The sequence below is a fragment of the Tiliqua scincoides genome, chromosome 9 (assembly GCF_035046505.1).
Source record: "Tiliqua scincoides isolate rTilSci1 chromosome 9, rTilSci1.hap2, whole genome shotgun sequence".
NCBI lineage: Eukaryota > Metazoa > Chordata > Lepidosauria > Squamata > Scincidae > Tiliqua > Tiliqua scincoides.
The window spans coordinates 9,911,221-9,921,636 of NC_089829.1; the positions used below are offsets into that span (position 1 = coordinate 9,911,221).

Sequence of the window (10,416 nt, forward strand, 5' to 3'; positions counted from 1 at the left end):
TGTGCCTGCTCAAAGGGGCCCTACTTATGGCGCTGGTCCTAATCTGGTCCCTTTAGAGGCCAGGTGGCCACAACTAGAGAAAGAGTGAAAATTTGGGAGGCAGAATGCAAATTTCAATCATGATGGACATTGAAAGATTCAGTATTCCTTTCTTATACCTAATATTTGCTGAGTGATAACCAAGCAAGGTCAGATACGACCTTTTATCTTAACCTGGGTTGGCTCTGACTGAGTGGGACTTTTGCTATAAATACTCCACATGGCCTCTGGCTGTGCCTTCATCACCTGCCAGTCACCATGTTCACCCTCGCAGTCTTCACTGTGCTCCTGGGATACGGTAAGGGTCTCTGGTGTGGCTTTTGACCATTGGGGTGGGGTGGCTCCTGGGTTGGGGACAGGTTTCATCCTTTACTGAGGCCCCCAAGTCATTTTTGCAGGACAAACGTACCACTTCTCCATTCTTAGTTCCCAGGGTCTCCGCAATTCCCATGCTCACTGTAGTTCCCATGGTCACTGCAGCAAAGGACACCTCTGTGCAGGCAAGAGGGGAAGAGAGACACCCCTGCAAGCTTCTGCCACTGCAGCATCCATATAAATGGAGATGGAAGTTCTTTTCTGGGTCCCAACTGGGGTTACCCAGCCCCTCTCTCTCAGCACCTCAGCTACTATGCCTAATACTGCCCCTTTGCTTGCATGGGGTGCCTGCCTTGATTCCTTCTCCAAAGAAGAGGTGTGGAGGAAGAGAGAAGAGGAAGTGTGGAGGAAAGGACATCTCTGACCCTATAGCCCATTCTCCTCTCCTCCAACTTCTTCTCCATCCATCCTGGATGACTGCTGGTAGGAATGGGTAGACTCCTATTAGCCAGGAGTCCTGCAGTAAATTCTGCTAAGGATACAGGTAAAGACAGGAAGGACCTGCCACTGGGATGCCCAGAGATGGCTGCGGGGGTGGAACCTGTCTGGGTAAATGGTGGGGGCCCATGTTCTGCAAGGACAGACCCTCACCTATGCTGGCCAAGCCTTGAGGCAGCAAGCACCCACTGCTCCCCACCACTGTCTACTAATTAGGGGGCCTAGGGGGACACTCCCTGTCTGCCGCTGGAGCAGCTTTTCCCCTCTGCAAGATCAGCCAGTCACTCAACAGAGAGCTTTAGGAGGATCTAGCGGGGCACAGGCAACAGCAGTGGACTCAACCCCCTCCCTCTGCACTGCTGTTCAACAGTGGCGGTGAAGGATAATGGGCACCCACAGTCTGGATAGCTTTCCCAGCACCACTTTCAGTGCCCAACTGGGAAAGCTCACCAGTGGACAGGAGAATCCTCCTTCACTGTTGCCACTATAGCTGCAGGAGGGCAGCATGGAGGGGAGGACCTATGTTCTTCTGCTGTCCAGTTTCTGGGCACTATAGAGGGGGGGGTGAGCTCATGCTTTCCGAGGCAGGGGGAAAGTGTCATGGGTGATCCCAGGGGGAAAGTGTCATGGGTGATTGGGTGATGGTCACTCCAATAGTATGGAGTGACCATCAGAACGCCAGCACGCATAGTAAGGATGATGCCCAGGTTGGCTCAGGTGTGAGAATAAGGGTCCCGTTAACAAATCCACCCCACCCCCCCCCAAAAACCCCAAAACCAGAAAATGCTGAGAGGGCACTGGAAGATGTAGAGGTTCTGCAACCCATATAATGTTAAAGAATAGAGTGGAAGAGAATCAACTGGAAACTGTCACTGAGGACATACCACTATGAGTGGACAACAGGTTCATCTCTCTCTCTCTCTCTCTCTCTCTCTCCCCCCCCCCCCCCAACCACATATTGCATTTCCCAGCCTACAGCTGCGGCAAACCAGCTTATTTGCCGAATGTCTCTCGAGTTGTTGGGGGTGAAGATGCCAAACCCCACAGCTGGCCTTGGCAGGTAAAGTGAGATGGTTGCCCCCTGCGGTATTCAATATTTTGACGGTTGTTACCAATGCTGATCAATTAGTTTGATGGCATTCTTTGTAGAAGATCCTATTTGCCTACCCAAACGCTGGCACTGGTGACCATACCTACTCTTTGGGTGAATTTTGGACCTTTGGGGGAAAACGGGTGCGATGCATGGCCAGAGAGAGAGTGAAAAGGACTCAGATCCCTTGACACAGCTTGAAGAAGAAAGTTCAAAACAAACTGTCTCTCCCTTGGAGTCTCCATAATAACTTATGGCCTGATTCGAACTAGGGTCAGACCAGTGAGCAGAGCCATTTACAGCAGCAGAAAGGCTTTCTGCTGCCGTAAAATGGTTGCCTGTGGCCATTTCCCAAGCACTGCTGCAAGACATGGAAGTTCACCGGTTGCCACTGCCCCCACCAGTAGAGGTAAGCCACCAGCGTGGGGAATAGGTTGGCAGGAGCGGTGGGCGGATTCTAGTGGGGGGTGTTAGCATTGGGCAGGGATGGGTCTCAGCAGGGAGAGCTCTGCCAATATCCTAACCCCCATTTTGTCCCTGACATGTCCCCCTTTGCTCTGCTAACTAGGTGGCACAGCTTTGAATAGATCCATTGGGGACCATGTAGGAACAGAGGAGGACAAGTAGAACATTCTTTTACTTCCCTTTCCCTCCCTCATGGTTTCCAGCTGCCTGCAGGATGCAGCAGATTCTATTCTATCAAAAGTTATAGCCAAACAACTGTGCCAAAAAAGCCAAAGGCTGTGCAGCATGGCCTTTCCCAGTTTGAAGAGACACTTGGCCAACAGTCTGAGGCTAAGAGGCAAAGAAGGAAGGCCCATAGCCAGGGAGACAGACCAGGGACAGACTGCACTTGCTCCCAGTGTGGAAGGGGTTGTCACTCCTGAATTGGCCTTTTCAGCCACACTAGACGCTGTTCCAGAACTGCCTTTCAGAGCACGATACCAGAGTCTTTCAAGACTGAAGGTTGCCAACAATGAGCCAAAAAACCAATAGAGGTGGAGCAATGGATGCATCACCATGCCCAGCGCCCGGGTCATTGTCCTGCCCACTGCATGGGAGGAGGTCCATCACTGGGGTGATGTGTTGGGGTGATGCAGAGTACAACCACTGAATCTGCTCATCCTTAACGAAACAAAAATCTTGTTCATGCAAGTGATCTGGTCTACTTGGTTGAGCCAGAACTGCACTCCAAGAAGGTACAACCAACTTGGAGAGAGGTTACTCGTCTGGATGGACCACAGGACTACAACTTGTTTGTAATCTCATGTTGCTAATATTCTTTGTTTGGGGGTGGGGGTGGCTTTCCAGGTCTCCCTACAGTACGACAAGAATGGTGTCTGGGCTCACACCTGCGGTGGGACCCTAATTGCATCCAACTGGGTCTTGACAGCTGCTCACTGCATCAGGTAACCAGAATCAGGGCATGGTGAGAATCCATTATGTTGTATAAACCTGGGTTGAATCCTCACTCTACCCTTCGGGTGTCCCTTTGGAGCTCATTTTAGGCAGGAACTTTTGTTTCTCCAGTGATTTGTCCATTTTAAACATGGCAGGATGGACATATGCTCATGTCTGACATGAGTCCATCGCACTCAGGATTGCCAACAGTGACTGGTAACAGCTCTCCAGGCAGGATTTTATGCCGGCAGTTTTAATCGCTATCCTACCTGGAGATGCTGCTAGAGATCAAAGCTGCTAGAGATCAAAGCTGCTACATACTACAGACTGGCAGGGGGTAGGCTTGGGCTGCGCGGCTACAACCCTATGCCAATTTACCTGGGGGTAAGCCCTACTGACCACAGTGGGATTTACGTGCAGAGACTAGCACTCTAATATGCCTTTGTATTTATGATATTTTTTAAATTCCATTTTTCACTATTTCCACTTTTGATTTAATCTATTGCAACTGGCTCCCAAGACTCTGAGATAAAATGAGCTATGCCTGTAAATGAAGCATCAAAAGTTGCAAAGTCAAAATTGGTAGCAGGAGAAGAAAACAAAGACAGTTAAAGATGGGTTTTTTGGTTGCATAGTGGCTATCGGGGGGGGGAGTCATAACAAGTTGCTCTTCAGCATTGATGACTGCATCCCTAAAGATGATCCACCAAGAAAGAAAGAGGCATCTTGCATTGGAAATCTTATTTTTCCTTCCTTTTTCTCGGTGACCTTTCAGCTCCAGTCGAAAATATCGTGTCTTTCTGGGCAAACAGAACCTCATTGAGGAAGAGGCAGGCTCTGTGGCTGTTGCTGTAGAGAAGCTGATTGTGCATGAGAAGTGGAATTCCTTTTTGATCATGTGAGTTCACAAATGTCTAAAAGGGCTTGGGTGAGATCTGCGTTACTTCCGCACAAGCTCTCCTCCTGCTTAAAAATTACTCCAGTTGCTCGTGGGGGAGGGGGATCACACGGGGGAGTCTGCTAGTGGGTTAGTTAAATGAGTCAAAACTCATTGAGAGCCAGGGTGGCGTAGTGGTTTGGGAGGTGAACTTAGACCAGGAAGATCTGGGCTCAAATCTCCCCTCAGTCATGAAACTTCCTGGGTGACCTTGGGCCAGTCACTTTCTCGCAGCCTCACCTACCTCACAGGGTTGTTGTGAGGACAAAAGGAGGGGAGCAGTTGTGTACGCTGCCCTGAGCTCTTTGGAGGAAGGGCGGTGTGAAAAATGAAAATAAATAAATAAAACAGGCATAATATTAAATTACATTTTCACCCGTCCATTACCATCTTATCACATATGCCTCTACTTCTTCATTTCCTTATACACAACCTGTTTCTTTTCCCTGTGTATTTAGCAAAATCCTTGTTCTTCCACCAAGATCACTGCATTCCCCAGCACCTCTGTGCGCACTGCCACTGTGGCTAAACGTTAATGTAACTTAGGGCCCAATCCTATCCAATTTTCCGGTACTGATACAGCTACAGTGCAGCCCCAAATATTCCCTTACCTGAGGATGCATCTGTGACTGTCTTCGCCCCCCCCCCCACTGTAGAATGTAATGCACACCCCATTGGCATGGCTGCATTAGCCCTAGAAAGTTGGATAGGATTGGGTCTTCAGCTGATAGCCAATCTGTGAGCGGAGCATCTGTGGGGAACACAATACTGAATGCATCATGACATCTCATATCTGGTGGAAGGGGAAAAAAGAGGCAGATTGTGGGAACAGCAGTGTGACAAGCATAAGAAAATAACCAAGGAAGTGCCCTGCTGGATCAGGCCAAAGGCCCATCTAGTCCAGCTTCCTGTACCTCACAGTGGCCCACCAGGTGCCCCCAGGAGCACACAAGACAACATGACACCTAAATTCTGTTGTCACTCCCTTGCATCTGGCATTCAGTGAGAGGCTCCCTCTGAAACCTGGAGGCTTGCATACACTCATCGTGGCTTGTAACATGTGATGGATGTTTCCCCCATAAATCTGTCCAATCCCCTTTTAGAGACATCTAGACCAGGTGCCGTCACCACATCCTGTGGCAAGGAGATTAATTAGCAGGTCTCTGGGTTTTTTTATGCGTGAAATGCTGGAAGGTCTGCAAGGCTGTTCCTGCAGGAGGACTGGAGTTCTCCATGGGTAAGCCTGGCTCTTCCTGCTGACACTCAGCTCTCTCTCCTGCTGCCCTTGTCTTTCAGCAACGACATTGCCCTGATCAAGCTTGCTGAGCACGTGGAGTTCAGCGACACGATCCAGCCCTCTTGCTTACCTCCTGCAGGCACCGTGCTGGCACAGAATTACCCCTGCTACGTTACAGGATGGGGACGACTCTATAGTAAGTTGAAAACTCTCCATCTAAGGCAGGAATTATTCCAAAAGATAAAATGATCCCCTTTGATGGTTCTCCACTCCATTATCGTTCCTCTGGCTTGCCTGCAATTATCAGAAGTTCCCTTTTATGCAGTGGTTTATCAGTATACGGAAGTGCACTGTACATGCACATCAATAACACAGAAAGAGGAAAAAACACCCAAAGGAACTGACAGCCATTGCGAAATTGCACAAGTAAAATAAATAAAAACTGGAGCAATTGTGACTTCTTTCCTTGTGCATCAGTTCCATATTGGAAACAAACTGAGAGCCACAAATCAAACCCATGGGCAGAGAAGTGGGGTTGACTTTGGGGGTAATTCTCCTTGCCCTTCTCTCCTTGTGTCTGCAGCTAATGGCCCCATTGCTGACAACCTCCAGCAGGCCTTGCTGCCTGTGGTGGATCACCAAACATGCAGCCAGAGAGACTGGTGGGGTTCCACGATCCGGACCACAATGGTGTGCGCCGGAGGAGATGGCGTCGTCTCAGGGTGCAACGTAAGTTTTCCACGTGCTTCCTTGTCAGTAGCATCTTCCCCCATGCTCTTTCCTTCTGAAGGAAGTTGCTCCTAGTCATCTGGAGCAGCGACGTAGCTAATGGTCATGTAGCCCAGTGCCAAATCAACATGATGCCGCGGAAGTGATGTCACAACCAGAAGTGACGTCATGCCTGGGCTTTTAAAGAAATGAAAATTGGGGGGAAACTGTCCTCCTCCCCCCAGCAGCTTGCAAGTTAATTGGTTATTTGGCTATAACATTTGATAACATATAGAATTTCAAACATGGTATGTTTCATTGCATTCTGTATTAAATTACCTTTCCAATGATATACAACATGATGGTATTTTTCGTGCATACCAAGGTTTTCACAATTTCAGCCACTAGTGTCAAGCTAAGCTTGTTGCCCCTCTAAAGCTTGTTGTGAGGTGCAATTGCTACCCCCTGCACCCCTTTAGCTATGCCACTGGTTTGGAGTATTGTGCTTCCACCTTGAAAAAACTTAGCCGAACGGTAAGCGAATGAGCGCAGAATCTCCTGGTTCTAATCTCTCCTCAGTCATAGTGAGTTTTGGCAAAACACTAGGTTCCAGATCAGGGCCAGGCCAGGAGCTGCAGGGCCCAATTGGAAACATTTTTGCAGGGTCCCAGGTTCACAGCCAAGGTCTGTAGAGTCTTAAAGATCTAAATAAAATTTATTATAGACTTTATATCTCCATGGTAGAATGGAAAGCAACCAAAATGTGTGCTTAAAAAGTGTAAGCGAGTTAACGGACCAAATGGATCTAAGAAAATGTTAATATAAAACTGCGTACCTGTTAGCTTACAAATACACCGACAAAATGTGCAGATTACCTTTGAAAAGAAAATAGTAATTAGTAGTAGATTATCCTGTGCCGGGGCCTCTTTGGCACAGTACCCAGTTGGGAGCAATTGGTCCAATTGGCTTAAAGTCAGCCCTGCCAGTTTCTTTCTCCTGAATATGAAGATAATAATATGAGGGATCTGAAGGCCTTAGGAGTGGACCTCAACAGGTGGGAAACTCTGGCCTCTGGGCGGACCGCTTGGAGGCAGGCTGTGCAGCATGGCCTTTCCCAGTTTGAAGAGACACTTGGCCAACAGACTGAGGCAAAGAGGCAAAGAAGGAAGGCCCATAGCCAGGGAGACAGACCAGGGACAGACTGCACTTGCTCCCAGTGTGGAAGGGGTTGTCACTCCCGAATCAGCCTTTTCAGCCACACTAAATGCTGTTCCAGAACCACTATTCAGAGCGCGATACCATAGGCTTTCGAGACTGAAGGTTGCCAACTCATCACTTACTGTTGGTTTAACTTAGTAGATCAGGGGCTGCTGATTCAGGGCAGGGGCAAGAAAGGACATCTTCTTGCAGCACATGAGTAGCTTGTAGAGTTCACTGTCATGAAGATATGGTGATGGTCTCATTTCATCAGGCTTTGTCTTGGTCCAGTGAATGGCTGTTCCCTTGTGTCTCTGAATCTTTGATTCCTTGCTTTATTTCCATATCGCATACTCAGTTTTCTCATTCTTTTTTAAATGCTTTTTTTCATGTGACAGGGGGATTCTGGCGGTCCTCTTAACTGCGAGAGCGACAACGTTTGGGAGGTACATGGTATCGTGAGCTTCGGATCTGGGCTGGGCTGCAACACTAAGAAAAAGCCAACGGTTTTCACCCATGTGGCTTCTTACATCTCCTGGATCAATGAGGTGAGGGTGGACTCCACTTTGCATGATTTCTGAATGGCTCCCATTTTCCATATGGGAAAATATGGTTCCCATATGGAACTCATGTATTCTCTTAATCCAGATTCAAACTCTGTATTATCAGAATCTGAGAACCACTCATTCTCAGGAAGTTTTCAATTTGGGGTGAATACCAGTTTTTAGTGTTTACACTCACATTTTCATAATAGGGTCATGATACTTTCATGACAAAGTAAAGCCAGGTCTCTGCCCCAAGGAACATACCACTGACATTTGTCACAGTGCGACAACAGAGGAAGAGTTTGGTAGCTTCCTAAATCCAGACATCATTCTTTCTTTTTCCTCTTAAACTTCACAACCAGATTAGAAGACAGGGTATTAGTACCTTGTTTGTTTTATTGCATGTAAATAGCTGCTGTGGGTACCCTGATGTGGATGGTGACTTTGCCAGGGGCAGAAAGATGGGTCACACAGTCAGAGTCCTGTGTGACTACTACTTACATTCCCTGGTCCCAATAATGCACATAACATATCATTGGGTTTTTAAAAATCACTTTACACATTGCATTTTGACTATGTTGAAAAGGCCCTCTAAATCAGAATGTGCCAGGAAGAAAGACATGTACAGAAGGTTGGCCAAAGACCTGTCAGTGCCAGAGGCAGTGCGTCAAATGCTGCCTCCCATTTTACTAGGCAGCAGGTCTGACCTTTTTGCTCCCGCTCCTTGGATTAGAAAAGAAATTTGGGGATGAAGATTAAGTATGGAGGTGAGCTTCTAGCCCACCCACTCTCCTCTCCTCTTCATCCTCTTCCTCTGAGACCCTCCTCTCCCAAGCGCAGGAAAATGCAAACCCTTAAGTTTTGTTTAGCACACTTTAAACTCATAAGGTATGCTTAACATTCACATTTGGTTAAAAGCTCAAGGCATGCCGTGATTATCATCTCTCCTTTTCCGGTCTCTTTTGTTTGTTAATATAAATTATGTAATCAGGATATATCAGAGTCATCAGATTTTTTTTTAATAGCAGGTTTTGTTTTAATTGTGTAAAAAGTTTGACCATGCAATGTGGTTTGGTTCTCTTCTCCACCCACTCCCCAAATGCTTTTTGAATACATGGAGCAGGAGGAACTGTGAGAGAGGCAGGAAGACAAACCACCACCTGAGGCAAACACCTCATGGAGAGATGTGCCCTCCTACATGCACTTGCATGCAAAGGTCATGCACATGTGTCAAAGGTGATGCAATTGACTAGATTCTCCACTGGGTGTACATGTCTTCAGAAACATGTGTTTCCCATAATGCAGCGATCCCCAAACTTTGAGCAGTGGCTCCCCAGGGAGCCACAGAAACTAATAAGAGGAGTCATAGAATCCTTGTGAAAAACCCACTGCACTATACAATGTATAGGATTGTAGCCCTAATGGGGTGCTGTGGCCAATAGCCCAGTATGTCAAAGGAGCCACCACTCAAAAAAGTTTGGGAACCACTGCCATAATGCAATCTCATAATATGCAATGACTTTTGTGCTGTATTGATGCCCAAACTCCCCACATTTGTTGTGTAATGCTAAGGCACAGATAAGAGAACAGCTGACCACAGTCACAAAGCTGAAGCCTGGTATGGAAGGGCTATGGGGTTGAACCCAGGTGGCCATTCTTGTCATTTAGTGGATAGTAGAAGCATTTTCTTCAAGTGACCTGTATAACAAACATTTTTCTCTTTTTCTCCACTAGAAAATAAGCCAGAACTAAGGAGGGCATCCAACTACGTGGTGGCTTGTTGCAACAGTAGCTTAATAAACCTTTTCCTCACCATTTATTTTCTTGAATTTCATTTCAAACATTTTTACTTAGCCTTTCCTCTCTGAAATGAGGTGTCCAGAGCAGCTGAAAAACAGATATTTAAGCCAACTGTACTGTATCCACATTGTAAATTGTGTTTGTATTATGATATTTGCAATAATACAGTCAAAACAAAACATGAACAAGAATACCAAGTGAGCAACTGCAGCAAAAGGGAGCACAAAGATCAAGCCACAAGCATGGTAGCATCGTAAAAAAAGTCAAGCAAGACAAATTGCACCTGGAAATTGCCCAGCAGTCAGTGCAGGTGGAATAGCAGCGCAGTAACAGTCAAACCGTCTGACCCTGGTTACAACATGTGCAACATGATATTTTGCATCAGTTGCAGTTGTTTCTAGATGGTCTTCAAGGGCAACCCCAAGTGAACCATACTGCAGTAAAACCAGGGTTTTAGGGAATCAGGAAAGAAGGGGAAAAGAAGAAAACCAGAGGAGTAAAAGAAAATAAGTTTTCCTGGACAACGTTGTGGTTAGATGGCCATTCTCTGTCGCCTGAAGCAAGGGCTACAGGCATGTAGTGAGCCCCTCGATGGGCCATGAAGTCGCTTGCTGTGGGGGAGCTGATCTCGCCCACTGGACAAGACCCC

General features: G+C 47.2%; 1 protein-coding gene across 1 annotated transcript; it reads left to right on the forward strand.

Moving 5' to 3' along the window:
• The first annotated feature begins 297 nt into the window (after nucleotides 1–297).
• LOC136660032 (chymotrypsin-C-like) lies at nucleotides 298–9,780 on the forward strand. Its single transcript, XM_066636986.1, has 8 exons — nucleotides 298–337; nucleotides 1,824–1,912; nucleotides 3,254–3,351; nucleotides 4,119–4,241; nucleotides 5,577–5,713; nucleotides 6,101–6,246; nucleotides 7,821–7,970; nucleotides 9,702–9,780. The coding sequence occupies exons 1-8, from the start codon at nucleotides 298–300 to the stop codon at nucleotides 9,717–9,719; spliced, it is 801 nt and encodes a 266-aa protein (XP_066493083.1). The 3' UTR covers nucleotides 9,720–9,780.
• Nucleotides 9,781–10,416: the final 636 nt, after the last annotated feature.